This window comes from Fusarium venenatum (assembly GCF_020744135.1).
Source record: "Fusarium venenatum strain MPI-CAGE-CH-0201 chromosome Unknown EDB82scaffold_2, whole genome shotgun sequence".
In the NCBI taxonomy this organism is placed as follows: domain Eukaryota; kingdom Fungi; phylum Ascomycota; class Sordariomycetes; order Hypocreales; family Nectriaceae; genus Fusarium; species Fusarium venenatum.
The window spans coordinates 7,592,148-7,610,819 of NW_027072130.1; the positions used below are offsets into that span (position 1 = coordinate 7,592,148).

General features: G+C 48.8%; 5 protein-coding genes across 5 annotated transcripts; 3 read left to right on the plus strand and 2 right to left on the minus strand.

Annotated features, from left to right (window-relative positions):
- Positions 1-45: 45 nt before the first annotated feature.
- Positions 46-5,739, plus strand: EDB82DRAFT_501277 (uncharacterized protein). The gene is made up of 7 exons (XM_065608639.1): positions 46-794; positions 865-3,398; positions 3,445-3,734; positions 3,784-4,563; positions 4,620-4,726; positions 4,780-5,162; positions 5,214-5,739. The coding sequence occupies exons 1-7, from the start codon at positions 362-364 to the stop codon at positions 5,505-5,507; spliced, it is 4,821 nt and encodes a 1,606-aa protein (XP_065465006.1). The 5' UTR covers positions 46-361; the 3' UTR covers positions 5,508-5,739.
- An 18-nt stretch (positions 5,740-5,757) lies between these two features.
- EDB82DRAFT_189438 (SacI homology domain-containing protein) lies at positions 5,758-9,416 on the plus strand. Its single transcript, XM_025735993.2, has 3 exons — positions 5,758-7,118; positions 7,179-7,279; positions 7,344-9,416. Exons 1-3 carry the CDS (start codon positions 6,167-6,169, stop codon positions 9,198-9,200), a joined length of 2,910 nt encoding a protein of 969 aa, XP_025586644.1. The 5' UTR covers positions 5,758-6,166; the 3' UTR covers positions 9,201-9,416.
- EDB82DRAFT_545995 (uncharacterized protein) lies at positions 9,226-13,335 on the minus strand (the record flags this gene model as incomplete). The annotated part of the gene is made up of 9 exons (XM_065609449.1): positions 9,226-9,600; positions 9,656-10,105; positions 10,158-10,555; positions 10,611-10,743; positions 10,857-10,885; positions 10,953-11,052; positions 11,563-11,762; positions 11,838-12,398; positions 12,447-13,335. The coding sequence occupies 9 exons, from the start codon at positions 13,333-13,335 to the stop codon at positions 9,226-9,228; spliced, it is 3,135 nt and encodes a 1,044-aa protein (XP_065465007.1).
- A 1,883-nt stretch (positions 13,336-15,218) lies between these two features.
- On the plus strand, positions 15,219-15,552 carry EDB82DRAFT_525368 (uncharacterized protein; the record flags this gene model as incomplete). Its single annotated transcript, XM_025735996.1, has 2 exons — positions 15,219-15,351; positions 15,407-15,552. 2 exons carry the CDS (start codon positions 15,219-15,221, stop codon positions 15,550-15,552), a joined length of 279 nt encoding a protein of 92 aa, XP_025586647.1.
- Positions 15,553-15,702: 150 nt separating this feature from the next.
- On the minus strand, positions 15,703-18,577 carry EDB82DRAFT_537186 (uncharacterized protein). Its single transcript, XM_025735997.2, has 3 exons — positions 18,242-18,577; positions 18,009-18,179; positions 15,703-17,945 (listed from the first exon to the last, which is right to left on the minus strand). The coding sequence occupies exons 1-3, from the start codon at positions 18,299-18,301 to the stop codon at positions 15,708-15,710; spliced, it is 2,469 nt and encodes an 822-aa protein (XP_025586648.1). The 5' UTR covers positions 18,302-18,577; the 3' UTR covers positions 15,703-15,707.
- Between the last annotated feature and the right edge of the window lie 95 nt (positions 18,578-18,672).

An 18,672-nucleotide genomic window follows, 5' to 3' on the forward strand; every position in this document is an offset into this window, starting at 1 on the left:
GATCATGACAGCCCCGCTGACCAATCAGTGCAGGTGCTGGACGACACCTGGAGGACAGCACGTAGCTTCGGGGGCGGGATAGATCTTTGGTCGGGAAGTGGTACCTTACCTAGCCGTACGCTACGTAGCGACTTTATCCATCATCCAACCTCACAACTTCTCGCAGACAAATTCCTAGCGATTGTTGGATTATTTCCCGGCCGAAACCTGGCCTTATCTTCCAACAAACTCATTTTTTTCTTTTTCCCCAGCAGGTCGCCAGCCATTGCTTTTGCACAAATATTTGGACCTCCCTATCCGCCCTCGAGTCTGAACGAGCCGAACGGTCGCAAAGCAACAACGATCTCGAACTTACGATACAATGAGTCGCGATGAACAACCACCATTGAATATGGAGAGTCCTAGACCGTCCGGGGTCTCGAGTTTCGAGAATCGTGCGCTCTCTGCGCGCATGCAATACCGAAGTCGACCTGTCACTGTCGCAGTTGACCCCTTGTCTTTGATTATATCGGAGTGCATCTCCATAACGTCTGCTATTCAGAAGCATGCGCGCTCACCCCATTCGTCCGTCTCAGCCATTCTCGGTGGAAGTCCCAACCCTCTTCAGTTAGGACCCCCAAGCCCTTCACCTCACGAGCGAAGTAAAAGCCCAGTGGGCAGCATCAGTGGTGACGGTTCTCATGATGGCCTTACCAATCGTTGGGGTTTACGTGGGCAAAGGGGGAAAAGTATGCAAGACAACCCCATGATTGCTGGCTTCGGCAAATTGAGGCATGAACTTGCCGGTGTGAAAGGTACGGTAGACCAGTTCGTTCGGAGTCTTCTCCATACATCTATCATGGTAGCTGACTTTTTCGCTTCTAGATATCCGATCTTTCGATGCCCCCACGATCCTAGCCCCCTTCCTTCATGTCATCCAGACAAAGGGTACCGCTGCCCCGATTACAATTCTTGCTCTGGGCGCCTTGAGGAAGTTTTTGGCTTACGGTTTCATCTCTCCCGAGTCGCCGCGATTCGCATTAGCCATGCAGTCTCTCTCGGTTGCTGTCACACATTGTCAATTCGACATCAGTGACTCGGGCCAGGTCGAGGTTGTTCTTCTGATGATTCTCAACCTGATGGAAGACATGATGTCCGGGCCCGGAGGAGATATTCTGAGCGACGAGAGCGTTTGCGACATGATGGGCCGCGGCCTCGCTATCTGCTCGCAGCCACGATTCTCTCCTGTTTTGCGTCGCACTGCTGAAGCTTCGCTGGTCAAGATGTGTCAGATTATATTCGAAGATGTCAAGCATCTAGAGACTGAGGCTGGCGAAGACGGTGAGACTCTGGAACAACAGGCCGACGATGACCTGGACACTGTTAGGATGGAAAACCCTGCTCCCGAAACAGGTGGGCTATCTACGGAACCGATGAGTCTAGAGGTCCCTGGTACATCGACACCAGACCCCGAGCGAATGAGTAGAGATACCGTAGCCACCACGGAAACAGCGCCGGCCACTGCAAGCGACCCCATGGAGGAAACAGAGTCCCTCGACCTTAGACCTTACTCTCTGCCTTCTGTTCGTGAGCTATTACGGGTGTTGGTAAACTTTTTGGATCCTCAAGATCGAACGCACACGGACACAATGAGAGTCATGGCATTGCGAATCATACATGTCGCCCTCGAGGTTGCGGGCCCCTTTATTTCACGACATCCAGCCCTGGCAGGCATAGCAGAGGACCGCCTATGTTGCTATCTGTTCCAGCTGGTGAGGTCGGACAACATGGCCCTCCTCGAAGAGTCTCTTGTTGTTGCTGGGACACTCTTGGCAACTTGCCGTGGAGTGCTCAAGCTCCAGCAGGAATTGTTCCTTTCATATCTGGTTGCTTGCCTCCACCCTAAAGTTGAGATACCTCGCGAGCCTGGAATTGATCCTTCTCTTTATGCCGGTATTCCGCAAACTCCTAAGTTGGTGAAGCCTTCGCAATCTTCGCAGCCCAGCAGCGGACGAGCGACCCCAGTTCCGGTCAAGGACCGTCAAAAGCTTGGCTTGGAAGGGGGTGCTCGCAAACCAGATGCTCGCCAGGCCATGGTGGAAAGTATCGGGGTCTTGTCGCGAATGCCAACGTTTATGGCTGAGCTCTTTATCAACTATGATTGTGATGTCGATCGGGCTGATCTTTGTGAAGACATGATTGGTCTGCTTTCCAGAAACGCTCTTCCTGACTCTGCAACGTGGAGTACTACAAGTGTACCGCCACTCTGCCTTGATGCGCTACTTCGGTATATTCAGTTTATCGATGAGCGTCTTGAAGAAGACCCCGTGCTTGAAGGCTTTCCAGACCCGGAGACCCTGAGGGATCAACGACGCAAGAAGAAGATCATCATCAAGGGCGCAAGCAAGTTCAACGAAAAGCCCAAGGCAGGCCTGGCATACCTAGAAGCACAGGGCATCATCAAGGGTGCCTCGGATCCTGTGGCGGTCGCCAACTTCCTCAAGGGCACCTCTCGCGTTAATAAGAAAGTTCTTGGTGACTTTATCTCTAAGCGAGGTAATGAACTAATTCTTGAGGCTTTCTTGAATCTTTTTGACTTCGCTGGAAAGCGAGTGGACGAGGCGTTGCGCCAATTTCTAGAATCCTTCCGATTGCCCGGAGAGGCGCCTTTGATTGCCACGATCGTGGAAGCTTTCTCTGAAAAGTTTTGTTCCGATGATTCAACTGGCGAAGTTGCTGACAAGGATGCGGTGTACATCTTGACCTACGCCATTATCCTGTTGAACACTGACCAGCACAACCCCAACTTGGAGGCGAAAAAACGCATGACACTGGAGGACTTCGCCAGGAACCTAAGGGGAACCAACAATGGCCAGAACTTTGCACCCGAGTATCTGCAGACAATCTACCAGTCAATCAAATCGAACGAAATCATCCTTCCTGACGAGCACGACAACAAGCATGCTTTCGACTATGCTTGGAGAGAACTTCTTCTCAAGACAGAGTCAGCTGGTCCCCTTGTCATCTCCAATACAAACATTTATGATGCCGACATGTTTGCAACAACGTGGAAGCCCATCGTTTCCACGTTGTCTTATGTCTTCATGTCCGCCACCGACGACGCCGTCTTCGCCCGAATCGTCACTGGCTTCCACGAGTGTGCTCGCATTGCTACGAAATACAAGAACACAGAGGCACTCGACCAGATCGTTTACTGCCTCAGTCATATGTCAACTTTGGCAACTGATTCACAATTCAACACTTCTTTGAACACTGAAGTCCAAGCTGGCGATGGCAGTGTCATGGTTAGTGAGCTTGCTGTTAAGCTCGGACGAGACCTCCGGGCCCAGCTAGCGACGCTTGTGCTCTTCCGTGTTGTCACTGGCAGTGAAGAACTAATTCACAGGAGTTGGAAATACGTATGTATTCTTATCCCGTCACCTAACGTTCTGCTAACAACAGTAGATGATTCGCATATGGCTCAACCTTTTTAATAACTCACTTATGTCACCTTTCTCTCCAGACAATCTGCCAAGTTTGCCATTGCCGTCCATTCCCCTTCAGACGCCATCACAAGTCATTGACCGAGGAGCACGGAACGCAGATACCGGCTTCTTTTCAGCATTTACATCATACATCTCTAGCTACGCTGCGGATGACCCCCCTGAACCATCCGATGAGGAACTAGAGAGCACACTCTGCACTATTGATTGTATCAAGCAGTGTAATATGACTGCTGTGTTCGAAAACATCGCGTGAGTAGCCCCGGAGGCCTTCCTATACCGAAAACTAACGTTTTGCAAGGAATTTGAACCCGTCTGTAGCCAAGCTCATTGTTGAAACACTTGTTGATCAACTGCCTGAGGATTCAACCACGACTGTCATTAGTGTCAAGCACGAGAGTATGCCAGCGCCACCCACAAATGGCCATACGCGATCACCAGGACACATAGAGTATGATCCGAGCGTGGCATACATTCTTGAGTTTTGTACGCTGTTGGCATCAAGGGATGCCGAGTCAATCGAAAGCATGGGCAAAATTGTCTTTGACACACTCCAGAGCGTCCTCCGGGACCCCGCGCGATACCATGCTGTCACGGTTTCTCGAGCGTCGTTCTATGCTCTGAAGCTGCTCAACATCGGCTATGTAAGTCTGACGACAACGCACTTGCAATATAATGCTAACATCGTCCAGGATCACGACTTCGTGAACGTTCCCTTTTTGCTCCACACGATTTCGACTCTTCCACAAGAGGCATTGGGCAAGAACTCGGATTTGGTCCTGCAGGGCCTCTCGCTTTGCATTGAAGAATCTGGCCCCTTACGACGCGAGATGATGACGTCTCCTGACTTTTGGGTCATCCTGCGAACCTTGGCTCAACGCCCTGAGGCGGCAGCATTGGTGTTTGAAATCTTGGAGAAGGGAACCACCGGAACGCCTCCAGCCATCATGGCCGATAACTACGAAGCGGCAATTTCGCTCTTGAATGACTTTGCTTCTGCTGCCAGCCCGCGTCAACCTAAGATGCAACCCCGAAGCCCCCGATCGCCGAGAACCAATCCTCCTAAACAGGAAAAGAAGCTGTAAGTACCGGAGAATACTTCGTTTTGGTGCCAGTTTAGCTAACTCTTGCTCGTAGCAACCCCGAGGCTGTCAACAGAGGATCAAAGGCAGTCAACATGCTTTACAACATGACAGACAGGATTCCCCACCTCATGCAACAGTCTCAGCTTGAAAGTAGTGAAGGTTTGTTAATTACATGAATTACTATCGTGCGCCTGTTTCTGACCGTCCTATAGCTTGGTCCGCATACTGGTTGCCTATCTTCCAAGCATTGACGACGCAATGTGCAAACCCTTGCAGGGACGTGCGACAGCTTGCCTTTTCCGCTCTCCAACGGTCGCTCCTATCACCAGAGTTGACTTGCAGTGACCCCAAAGAATGGACCGCCATTTTTGGAAAGGTGCTGTTCCCTCTGATAACCCAGCTCCTCAAGCCTGAAGTATTCCTTTCGGACCGAGATGGAATGAGCGAGATGAGAGTACAGTCTGCCTCTCTCCTCTGCAAGGTTTTCCTTCAGTATATGGTACTGCTATCTGAATGGGACGGCATGCTGGATCTCTGGATCAAGATCATTGAAATCATGGACCGGCTTATGAACAGTGGCCAAGGCGATAGCCTCGTGAGTTATTCAACAAACAGTCCTAGTCGAGCGAGTACTGACCAATTACAGGAGGAGGCGGTCCGTGAGAATCTCAAGAACGTGCTCTTGTTCATGGCAAGTAGCGGATATCTTGTTTCGCCGCAGAAGGATCCCTCAAAGGAGAAGCTTTGGTCAGAAACCTGGAAACGTATAGATCGTTTCTTACCCGAGCTTCGCGGAGAGCTCGCACTAGACGAGCCACCGAGCAAGGAAAACACAAATGAGCAGACTGTTGACGCGCCAGCACAATCTCAGGATGCAGACGAAGAGATTCAGGAGAAAGCAGCTGAGGATGCAGAAACTTCATCATCAGACGACTCATAAAAGGAGGGCGATGCAAGCATATAGTAGATTTCTTAATAGAAGGAGCAAGAAGGAATGGAAGGTCAACTCCAAGACCACATTATCAACATTTCTTGCCTAATGGCGTCTGGATTGAGATTTGTTGTGCATTTAATTGCCACGTTAACGCAGTCTCTACGACATGACTAATAAAGTTTTTGTTTCTTTTATAGTCACCAGGAAATTGATGAATTAAAGAATATTTATGTAGCAGCATTTTCAAGCACATGTTTGATATCTTAGTCAATTTGGGGGGACCATGGTCGCCTGAACATCTAAGCTAGCTGTAGTCGTAAGCATGTGACCCAAGCGACGTCATATGAGATGTGGGGGATTGTTCGGGGGTTAACTCAAGACACTATACCTACGATAATTGTAAGAGGTAAGTAGCACGACGATAGGGGACTTTGAGTAACAGTCCGAGCATCGGTCCCTGGAGTCTAGATCCCGATCTGTTTGGCTGTGAATTCGTTTACTACGCGCCCTGTACCTAGGTGCTTCCGGGACCCAGATTCCTAATTCTACAACAATTAAAGCCTTTGGCCGATTAGGCCCAAACGAACGTTTCTCTTATATGTGCAAAAACATCCTCTAGCAGCTACCCACTGACAGAGGTCGTGGGATGTCACGCGGTTGTCATAATGTCTGAATACGGTATTCCAGACGCGCTCAGCTCAGGAACCGAAATAAACGCTTTACCAACCACCGACGACGCGAGCGGTGATGCGCCCGTATTTCCTTCACTACAAAACAATGGAGCTACAAGCCCACTATCTTCCGAAGCCGCTGGCGGTCCTACGATCGAGGAAGACGATAACGACGACGAGCCAGCGGTAGCGAAACCCTTTGTCCGAACGACAAGTCCTGATCCTTCCACCAGGGCCTTTCCAGACACATTTGACGATCGTGTCCCCGATCGGCTGATTTACAAGATGCATAAGTTCAGTCTATACGAGACGGCTAGTCGATATTATATTGTCGGTGTGGACGTCAGCGAAACGCGGTACCGTATCCTCAAGATTGACCGCACTACCGAAGGCGCAGAGCTCAGTGTGACAGACGACAAGATTGTTTATAGTCTCAAAGAGATGAATCAACTGCTGGATACCATAGATGATGGAAACCGAGGGACAGGCGGTATCAAGCTCCGTTGCACAACATGGGGTTTACTAGGGTTTATCAAATTCACCGGACCTTACTACATGCTACTTATCACCAAGAAAAGCACCGTCGCAATGGTGGGAGGACACTATATATATCAGATTGAGGGGACGGAGCTTGTTCCTCTTACGCCACCCAAGTTCAAACCCGACGCTCGCAATACGGAGGAGCAGCGATTTCTTGGTATCCTGAATAATCTTGACCTTACTCGCTCTTTCTACTATAGCTATTCTTATGATGTTACGCGGACGCTGCAGCATAATGTTATCCGGGAGCGCGAGGCTCTAGCGAAGGGTATGCTCCCACCAGACGATGATAACTTTAACTCCATGTTCGTGTGGAATGACTACCTGCTACAACCTGCCGTTGCTGCTCTACGAGATCCTTACGACTGGTGCCGTCCTATTATTCATGGGTATATTGACCAAGCAGGTGAGTATTGTTAGCAATGATCGAAATTCTGTACCAGCGAGCAGTTCTGACAATCAGTAGCTCTCTCGATATATGGACGTACTGCGCATATCACGGTTATTGCCAGGCGGTCACGCTACTTTGCTGGTGCCCGTTTCCTGAAGAGAGGAGCTAACGATCTCGTATGTTGTCCCTTACCCATACAATCGACACCAGTTTGAAGGACTGTGCTCTGACAGCTTATAGGGCTACGTTGCCAACGATGTTGAGACCGAACAGATCGTTGCCGAATCTCTAACGACATCATTCCACGCACCTGGACCTGAACTATATTGTAGCCCGCAATACACTTCCTATGTTCAGCACCGAGGAAGTATCCCACTCTACTGGACCCAAGACAGCACTGGCGTTACACCCAAACCCCCAATAGAGCTTAATTTGGTTGATCCCTTCTACGGAGCAGCTGCACTACATTTCGATAACCTGTTTGAGCGATACGGAGCACCAATCTATGTCGTCAATTTGATCAAAGCCAAGGAACGCACACCACGGGAATCGAAGCTGTTAGAAGAGTACACGCATGCAATCAACTACCTCAACCAATTCTTGCCAGAAGATAAGAAGATAATCCACAAGGCTTGGGATATGAGTCGTGCCTCGAAAGTGCGCGGAGGGGATGTCATAGGCAATCTCGAACTTATTGCAGAATCAGTCCTTACTACTACTGGCTTCTTCCAGAATGGCGACGGTTTGACGAGCCCCATGACGGCGCAGAACGGAGTCGCCAGAACGAATTGTATTGATTGCTTAGATCGTACCAACGCTGCGCAGTTTGTCATCGGAAAGAGAGCGCTTGGTCACCAGCTCCATGCTCTTGGTATACTGGAGGATACATCGATCGATTACGACACAGACGCGGTCAACCTGTTCACCCACATGTGGCACGATCATGGCGACACCATTGCCGTTCAGTACGGCGGCTCGCAGCTAGTCAATACTATGGAAACATATCGCAAGATCAACCAATGGACCAGTCATTCACGAGATATGATCGAAAGCTTCAAGCGGTACTATAATAATTCTTTTCTCGACAGTCAGCGCCAGGAGGCATACAACTTGTTTCTTGGCAATTATATCTTCGTTCAAGGCCAACCGATGTTATGGGATCTGGCCACTGATTATTACCTACATCATGCCGACCCGCGAGACTGGTCGGTCAGAATGAAACACGACTACATCAATTGGTACGTTCCGGCTCACTTGCAGGAACGAACTGTACCGCCATACGTACCAAGCAAGGATATTGCTCGCGTTCATCCGGTTGAATTCTTTGACGATTATTGGCTGGAGTATTACAGACCTTCTACCCTCTCCTCCTTTCCCAAAATGTTTGCATATAAGATGAACTCGACTATCAAATATATCCCCCTGAAATCAACTCAGGATGGCCGCTACGACCTGAGCCCCTTTAGAGTCCGCACAGACAACGATGTCGAACATGGCGAGAAGAAGAAAGCTAAGAAAGACGCTTCTTCAGTACGAGGCGTGACAGGAGTAAACGGGGTGTCAGACACAGCTTCGGGCGTGCCACAAGCGAAAGGAATCTCTCTCCAGCGTTGGCTGCAACCCACACAAGACAAGCATGCCCTTAGCAGTTCCTTGCGATCAGATGCAAGCCAGCAGTTGAAAGCGTCTGACCAAGATCCTAATGCGAAGCCGACCGCATTGGAAAAGTCCAAGGCCGCACAATGGACCTTTACCAAAGCTGTACACGATTCTCTGAATCCATCTGTTGCCGAACAAGAGTCTGAAGATTACGAGCGGTATATCAAACATCCTCAAAATCTTCCTCTTGTCATCTCGAGTGACACGCCTGTCGATGTAGATGCATCCGAATATCAGGAATATCTAAGTGGTGGCTGGCAGGACGAGGGTTTAATGGTGAAGGGCACGGAAGAAGAGATTGATGTCTATGCCGAACTACTCAAGGTAGGGGAGAATCCCCTAACGGTAACCGAGGAGGACGGTCCCAAGAAACGATACAAAGCTTATAGGAAATGGCTGCGTGGAAAGTCTTTCTTCAAGCAGCAACCACTTGACTAGGTCTTGGTAGCAGCAGAGCTGGTCTTCAAGCTGAGGCGGTAGAAAACAGTCTTGCTAGTTTTGGTTCTTTTTTCAACGCTTCATCGAGATCTGATGGCCGTTTAGAAGCATCCTCGGTCCAAAGTGCCTTCAAAGCTTTGGCCTTGCTTGTCAGTTCTTGAGATACAGCTTGAAGCCCCTCTTTCTGGTCTTGAGACACACTGTCTTCGATCTCTTCCAAGGTGTTGAGCCAGCACAACGATAGGATTCGAATAACATTTTCCATATGTTCAGGCTCTCGGACTCGAGGCCATGCGTTGCCGATTATCGCACCAACTAGCTGCGTTGTTGCTAAGAGAGTTGGAGGATACGAGACTGCAAAAGGGTCTGTCATGATGGACGACGACATTGAGAGAAGAGCCTAGTGCAGATGACTTAGCGATTTGAATATTCTAAAGGAGCACATAGAAACGTACCGAAAGGTGCTTAATTGAATAGATACCCATGCAATTGACCACCGCTGCGGCGTTTTGCACGATGACCTGTACTATACGCGTGTACTGTGAAGCATGATGGTGACCAGCAAAAACCCCATCTCGAAGGATCTTGTCGAGAAATCTGCGACGCTCAGGGTTGCCCTGGCTTCCAGTGCGCTCTGCCAGCTTGATGAGCACGTCGTAAGCCGGGTTAAGGATGGTTATAGATTCAGCCTCTGGGGTAACACTGGGGAGGTAGAGGAGGAGGGGGAATGTGACGTCTGCGAAGACACGTCCTATGCCTCTGCCTTGCAGTACTTGAGCTGGACACTTTTCCACAAAGACAGCCAAGACTCTCAAGCCTTTTGCTTTGACCTCGATCGCCTGGTCTTCCACAAGCGCTAACAAGGCTGGCATAAACAAAGGCCAATGCTCTTTGATAGTTGATTCCTACGAGAAGTAAGATTAGCGCTCCAAGATAGGTATAGATAAAGTGACTGACGGTTGATGCGTTGACAGCCCATTGTATCGTGGCCTCCGCCCAGGGAGCTTGGCTTCTCCACGACTGTACTTCTGAAAATGTCTGTGACCGATCATCTACTGTGGCATACTGGTAGGGTCTTCCTGAAGCTGTGATTCTAGATGAAGCTTTTACAAATAGTGGCTTCAAAGTGTTTTGGAGTATGTCATTACCGATGAACCCTGGCAGTTTCTGAGCTGAGATCTGCTCAGTCAAAGTCCTTGTGGCTGTTGATGCAGCGATATCATTTGTGCATGGATCTTGGGAATCCGTAACAGCAGTCAGCTTTATCAGAACATCCGTGCCTAAAGCCAGTGAGTGGGTTGAAGAAGCAATAGCAATGCCAGCAACGGCTGCTTCTGTGATAAGGTCTGACTGTTCTGCCTTGTGTTAGTCATACGCCAGTGGCTTCAGTAGGATGATGTTTTGGCCTACCTTTGTCTGTCCCTAATATGATCACTTTTTCACCAAGGCTCCTGACAAGTTCTTCCAAATGAGCGTTTTCCAGATCATCTTGCGCTTTTGAAGAGAGATAACCAACTGCTAGAAGGACGGCATCATGGAGGTCCTAATGATTGAATGTTAGCCACAATATATCCACATGAGCTAAGCCGGTATGCACAAAGTATGGACGCGCACCTCATCGTTGGCGGCAGCTAAAGAGGAAGAGACATCCGCTACGCTTGTTTGAAGGTTTTGCTGTAACTTATCTGGACCACGAAATACAGTCAGTTTTGAATCACCATCAAAGGAGCCACTATATGGTATAGCGCTTACCTGAAAGCTCAGAAAGTCGCTCGAGATTCGAAGGGCCGAGTAAATCCTCCAATGCGCCGGGCGTGTGGTTAGTCGTGATATCGGCCATTGCCACGAATACCTAATATCTGGGCAGGATAATGTACGGGCTTGTCAAAGGCAAGACAAAGAGACCAATGCAGGTACAGTTACAGTTACAGAGGATGTCGTTTTTACGCTGGGAAAACAGTGGAGACCCACCATACTTAGCTGCCTACGGATGCTGTACAACTACTGGAAGACTCCATGTCATTGTTAGGTGCTATACCTACTAAATCTGCTCGCTATTACACTTCAATAGCTACCTATAGATATGTAGAAGTATAATATTCTTTCTCGTAATTCTTTTCGATTCATAAATGTTGAGTGGTATTTTCACATGTAACCTCTTCCCCATCTATAGTAAAGTGTAAGCAAGCAACACAGTATCATGTGCTTGGTGATGCCTTCCACATGCCTACTCAGGTAGGAAGCAAGGCAGTTTGAATGCCGTCTGGGCTAAAACTGGGAATAGAATCATTCTTCCTTAGATTTAACCATCATAGCCTCCTTCCATCTATGGTATCTCCAGCTCTGTTCTCCGGCTTTTCACCTCCTCTATAGCACCTGCTGGATCCGTTGCATCAGGGTTACGGAGTTGCCATGCAATACACACTTGAAGAGCCGGCCCAGTCCATTTTCCAGGTTTCGTGCCGAGTGCTTTGACCAGACCCTTTCCATCGAGTAGCTTTTTGAGAGATGTGACTTCATAAAGGTCCAGCTTAGCCAGGTGGTCGAGGAACTTTTTCCAACCTGCTAAGAATTCGCTTTGCTCTAAGAATATGTTAGTCCGAATGCTGACGGATAGTGAGAGAGCCCGTTACTGACTTTCTGATCCTTCACGGTTCCATGTTGGAAGTGTTTCTAGTGCTTCAACTAGCAGAGCATTGAGGACTTGTACTCTCCAACTACCAGCTGGAGAATCCCATTTGCGGATGGCCATGCCAAAACGATCGCGCTCTTCGAGATATGAAGCTCCGTTACAGACAGCCTCTTTTAATTCCAGAATCTCTTCTCGGTGGCGATATGCTGCAGAAATAACGTCTGCCAACTTGTTTGGGGCCCTGAAGCCTTCACGAGCGACAACAGCTACGGGTGGATAAGCACTTGGCTTCTTGCGAAAGTTCGGGGGTTCTTCGACGATCATCCAGGGAGTCAAAGCAGCAAGGTTCCATGCATAGAAAGGAGAAGAAGCATCTTCAGAAGTAATAAGACGTCCAGCCACAGAAGTTGGGGTTTGATCCTTCAGGAGCTCATCGAGGCAAGTGTATGCAACGCTCCACTGCGAGATCTCTGGTGTTGGGAGGTTGTTGTGTTCAGGGTCGGTAAAGATGGCGTGGAAGAGCTGCAGCTCATCGATCAGTTCGAGTGATTGATGTGGGTGAGCTCCTTCTCGGGTGTTAGTAAATCTCACGATACTGTTGCAACCAAACTGACCTTTTAGCATCTTCTCATACTCTACACCAACTCGTTCTCGGCTGATCTTGACACGCAGTGCCTCCAAGACCTTTGAGTCCGCCATGAACTTGCGTGTTTCAGAATCAATTTCGAACTGAAGTCGACTGGCGAAGCGAACGAGCCGCAAGACCCGTAGGGGGTCGTCCATGAAAGTCTGGAAAGGCTCCAAAGGCGTTCTGATAATTTTGGCATCCATATCGGCAAGCCCCCCTGTGAAGTCCTCAACACGATCATCATGTAGGTTATAGAAGAGTGCGTTCACAGTAGCATCGCGACGGCGCGCATCTTCTTCCGCTGTGCCAAACTCCATCTGAGGGTTACGACTGTCCTCAGTGTAGGTCTCTTTTCGAAGATTAACGAAGTCGAGGTCTAGTCCGAACATCTTGACCATGGCCGTTTCAAGATGCTTTGACTTTTCTGGGTTGCGGGCAACATTGTGCAGACTGCCAATATCCGCAGGCCCAATGTTGTGCTTAGCCATGGCATCTGGCTGCTCACAATAATCGCACATGGCTTGAGCAAAGGGAACGCCAGTCATGGCGTTGATTGCGACGTCGATATCATGGCTCTGAATGTTGAGAAGCTTATCGCGCACCCAACCACCAGCCCAGCGGAGGACAATAGGCTCTGGAGCTTGGCGAGAATCATCAATGGACCTGGCTACATCGAGAAGAAGACGGCGAAGCTGCTGTTCCTTGGGAGTGAGTTGGATAGTAGCAGTCGCCATGAGGAGTTTCCGTTTAAAAATCCGAGTAGGTGATGTGGTAGAGGACGAGTCTAGGTTGGAAGCCAGTGGGTATTGCTCTTTCAAGAATGAGTCAAGATTTCTCTTCATGGCAAACCCAGGACGGCCCAGGCGCTTTAGCATGGATTGAGCGGGTGAGGGCGTGGTTGACTGCCTTTCAGGTTAATCTGATGTAATTTTTGAGAGCTTGAAGTAGGTGGGGCCGTTGTGCAGAAGAGGGAAAAAAGAAAGACAAGATAAGAAACATTGGTGTTGTTTTTATTTGCTCCTTCAACATTCTTCGCAATTGGTAGTGAAGGAGGTTCATTAAGTTAAAATCAATTTGAGTATGTAAACACACTCAGCTTGCCTTGAAGATTTAAGTTGAAATCTACAGATTATTCTAGTACTTGGTGATGGTTCACAATAAAAGTTTCTTGGTGTTTCTGTCGACCTCTGTAGGTGGCAGGTTCCCTATAGCGCCATAGGCCTCTACAGTCCCTCTACAAGCCAGGCGACCTCATTGGCCCAAAACTTCAAGACACACCACTGTGTGACTCAGAATTACTGTATGGCTGATACTTTACAGGGGATCAACATGCAGAACATGCCTGATCTGATCGTAAACATTAGTATGTATCCTATTACTTCTAAGATGTGGTTCAAGCAATATTCGTCGTTTGAGAGTACACTCATAAAGTCTAATAAAATATCCTACTTCAAAAATAGTTCGTCCGTCCACCTTGAGTTGAGGCTCCTTGATGATCTGAGACTACTGTATCGGAATGGGTCTGCTCAGCGCAAAGTTAGCCAAGTCTCGTTGATCTTCTTACCAACAGCTTCCTAAACCTGGGGTAAAGCCAATGCTGGCTAGAGGCTCTTGGCTTAGATTAACTAGCGCCTTGTATTACATCCAAGATCGAGCTGCCAAGTACAGTTATTCAGATACCGTACAGTGCCTATTGGATGTATACGATCGGTGAACAGGCACACGAGAGTTCATGATGGATTTGTCCAGAGTCTACCATATATCTGGAAGTGTCTCTTAACGTCACCTATACTGTAGGATACATTCTTACAGACCATTGTATTTCCCAATTACCGTTGCCCATTCTCTCCTGTTGACACATACATATCCAACACAGTGATTTGACATGAAATTACAAACAATTGCCAAAAAGGCTTCGCTGGCTTGCCACTGTGGCTGCATAAGTGCGTGCTGCATGTCTGCCAGCTCTTTGCCGAGCTGAGCTATCTACGGTGCATGGCTCAAATTATTCATCCAATTATCTTCATCGCAGGAACACCCTCGTACTCCTGATGCACCTCTCTTTTACGGATAAGCTGCCGGGTACGGTAGCTCTGATAACCACCAACGGACTCTGGCAAATAGCTATTTGAAGCAATGAGCGACACTGGTCACGGTACCTCTGCCTAGCTTATCTGTTAGCCATCGTTACCACCACCACCTCCAATTTCCCCTCAAAGCTATCATGTTTGGCGCCGCCTCCCAATCATTTCCTCTGTTTTGGCTAGAGGCGGGCTGATCCTACACTGTCTCGTCATCGAGGTTGTGTTCCAGCTCAAATGGCGGCAACCTCCTTTGCGACTGCTCAACCACTCATCAACGACTCTTTGTATTGTGACCATCACACTTACGTCAATGGCCGTGGTGATCTAGAATCTAAGCCACGTTCACTTGCCTCTTTGCGTAGTAACGGACACTTCTTACCTCGACTAACAGATTCTCAAAGGCATCACTACGTACAAGCCTCAGTCGATGCACCTCACCTTCCTAGAGCTAGCAGTCAGCAGGCGAAGCAAAGACTCAAGCTTTGCGGGGTAGATCGTCCCAGTGATACTTTCATGGGCAGTATATAAACACCCCATCATCGAACTCCTTGTCATCAACTTTCCCAGATACCTACATACCAACAACTTCAAACTACTCGATACCCCTTACCATATACCCCTTTACCAAAAACCTACAGCTTGATTAAACCGGCATCAGATCCAAACCAAGAACAATGGAAGGACAACCCATCAACAACCAAGAAACCACCACACAGCCTCTGAACGAAACCCCCGTCGTTGGCTCTCCTCCTCAAGACCGCCGGGCAAGTGATGCTGGATACGACCGAAGAATGAGTGATGAGTGGGGTAAGTACCAACATCAAAACTCTCTAAGATGAGCAATAAGGCTGATCAATACAAGATGCCTCAAAGGTCCCTCCCAGTCGTTTCCAGAAGCGCAAGGGATCCATCTATGCTACGCCCGGTTCTCGTGACGGCCACGTTGACAGGAATTACGCAGACAAGTATTGGAGCAAGATGACCGAGAAGAATTGGGGTAGTAAATAAACTCCAACCATTGCAACAAATAAATTTCGGACGGTGGTCCTTTGTAAGAAGACAGAGAAACGGGAACTAAGGGAATAATTCGTCGTGGGTAAACGAGCTACATATATGACTTGGCGCAATTGAATTCAAATCAGAAATACCACCTGTTTTACCAATCATTCATCAAGACCATCAATCTCAATAGCATCGGGATTGGATGGAGCGGTGGTCGTCGTTGGGTTTCCTCCTACTGGGCCCGTACTGGCCGCGACAAATCCTTGAGGTGCTCTTGACTGTCTTTCCAATGCTGCCATAGCATCTGTAATCTCAGCATCCTCCGCACTATCAGGTTGGCGCTGGCTTCTTGCCAGAGCCTGAGAGGCAATGAAGTTAACATCAGTGTTGTACTGTGCTTGGACACTTCGCTTGATGCGCAGCATCTCCTTGAAAGTGTCTTCGTTGCCGTGCTGCACCTCAAACTGCTCCCACTTGGTCCAGAAGTCGGGGCTGGTTCGAGGATCACAGAACTGCGATGCGTGGCCATAGATGGCGCGAGCCCGGTCGATTTCGCCCAACCTCTTCTCCATATCCGCAAACTTGAGGCACATGTCCTTGGCTTCGACATCGGGAAGAGCAGCGATAGCTCTCTCGTAGATTGGCCGGGTCGATGTCAGGCCAAAGTTGGAAGCAGATTTGGTGATATAAAAGTTGAACATGTCGGCTCGATCTTCGTCCGCGACAGCCCTTGTGGCCCGCTCGTAGATGCGCATGGCATGTCGCGCCAAGCCACGCTCCTCTTCTAGATTACCGTACATGAGGTAAATCGTCTTGGCGAATTTGGGAGGGCAATCCTCCACGGCTTGCTCGAAGAGATCTCGCAGACGTTCGATTCCAATCTTGCGATCGGCAGCTTTAGTAAGATAGAGGTTCCAAAGCTCGAAGGCAACGGGATAACTAAAGAGATCCAAGCCGCGCTCATATATCTTGAACGACTCTTCATAGTATTTATGCTCCTCGAGCAAGTTTGCGTAGTTGACAACTGTTTGAGGTGTCGCAATGCGGAGCTCAAATATCCGCTCATAAACCTTCTTGGTTTCATCCAATGTTGATACACTTTCGACGAGGTCGACGTAAAAACTCCACAGTTTCCAACTCTTGTGGACTCGTTGTTGCGGTGATAGAGTCTCGTCGAAATAGTCAACGGTGGACCTCTTAGGCGCTTGAACTGCCTTGGCCATGATTCGAACGGCATCATCGAAGTTCTCGTTCCGTAACTCCATTTCTGCCCATTCAATCCACATATCGGCGAGTTCTGCTACTGATTTGAAAGGGACTTTGATAGCCTTTTCCATGATAACACGAGCGTTCCTCAGGTCACCCCCACGCTCATAGAACTTGGCATAATTAGCCCAGAGTTGGTGGAAAGCACCCACAGCCCGCTTTGGTTGAATGGCTGCAATGGCGTCTGTGTATGTCTGAGCAACCTCTTTCTTGTTATCGCCCCAGAGGGCGACACGCTTCTCCCACTCAGGCACATTGTTGGGGTTTTGGCGTAATAGGACGTCGTTTAAGAGGAATGGACGCCTGTCCATCAGCTGTTCGAAACGCATCATCCGGATGTCGAGTTCAAAATCTGCGTTCTCATCGTCGACACCCTTTTCAGCCCGTCCAGATGCAACTTCCATCAGGGCACCGATGATAGATTCCTCGAATTCGGTGTATGCCTCGAAGATCAGAGTGAAATCCCGAACTGTCATGACTGTAGTGATGCCCTCTTCAAACACATCGCGTGCTCGCTCAAAGCTTCCTCTTCGAATCCAGTAAGTGGCGAGACCAGACCAGAGCTTCCCTCGCTGGTCAGCAAACCTGGAGATACCACTTCGAATAATCCGCTCGGCGTTGATTCCTGTTTCGTGTCCAGTTTCGATGTCGGCCGCATGCGCGACAAGCAAATCAACCATCTCACTCCAGAGTTCGTAATGTCCTTTGCCGTGCTTGCTGTTGAATCTAGTATTGTTGAGAACTTCGATAAACTTGAGCGCAGCCTCGGTATATAGACCGTTTTGTACAAGAAGTTCGATAAAGTCTTCGGCATCTTCAGGATGCACCTGCATGTAGCGTCGCCAGATTTTCACGGCAGTTTCTCCAGCAGCAGAGTTGGCAAAAGGCCTATAGATGGCCCATATACGATTATGTTGTGTTATAGGAAGGGCTCTCAAGGCTCGATCGAATACATGTCGTGTCAGGGTGACGAGTGGCTGCTTTGTCAAGAACCGAAGGTACATCTCCCATATTCGCGGCATCTTGTGGAGCAGGTTGAGAGCTTTTTCAAAGAGGGCGTTGACTTTGCGATATTCCTTATCGAACAAAGCTGAGTTCAGCTTGGCGACGTGCTTAACTCGAAATGATAGATACTAGCCATTGTTAGAATCGGCGGTCGGGCAACAAATAGAAAGCAGCAAAACCATTCAACGTACCAACTTCCATAATTTGTATGATCGAGGTAACTGGGTGCAGGCCCGCTCCATCACATATGCTTGCTCGAGTATTGAACCGTGCCGGGTCTTGAATTCGATATAAGTAAGCCATGGCTTGACGCTACCGGGATCGCGGATGATGTCTTGCTCGTAAACGGAGTCTTCGTTGGACTAATAGTTTTTGCTGTCAGCTCTTTCGTATCCTTAAAACTACGCGTGTTAATAACACATACCACAAGATGCAGCTGAGGCTGTCTGCGCGCCCAACTCAGGGCTGGAACGATTGGGGCCATAATGACTATATTGGTGGTACGAGAAGTATAACGCAACACTTCCGCAGAAACAGTAATTAAGTTGGATCAGCGTGAACTGAACATCGTCGAGATCTGTGTAGAATGTCGAATGTCGAATATGTTTCCAAAACCAGTCTTTTCGTCGCGGGCCACGGTCTGGCCGTGAGCGCAAATTGACCGCTCTACGAACCGTCCGTCTCGTGAGCGTCTCGGGTCGATAAGGGAAAAGTCGGCGCGGTGACTCGGTATTTGCGACAGTCAAACGCGAGTATGGTTGTATTTTTCCAAAGCCGCGACATGACCTGCTGGGTAGTTGGAATATGTATGATCCACCCGCCGAAGTGGGTCTTTAAATGCTTACGTTATTGGGA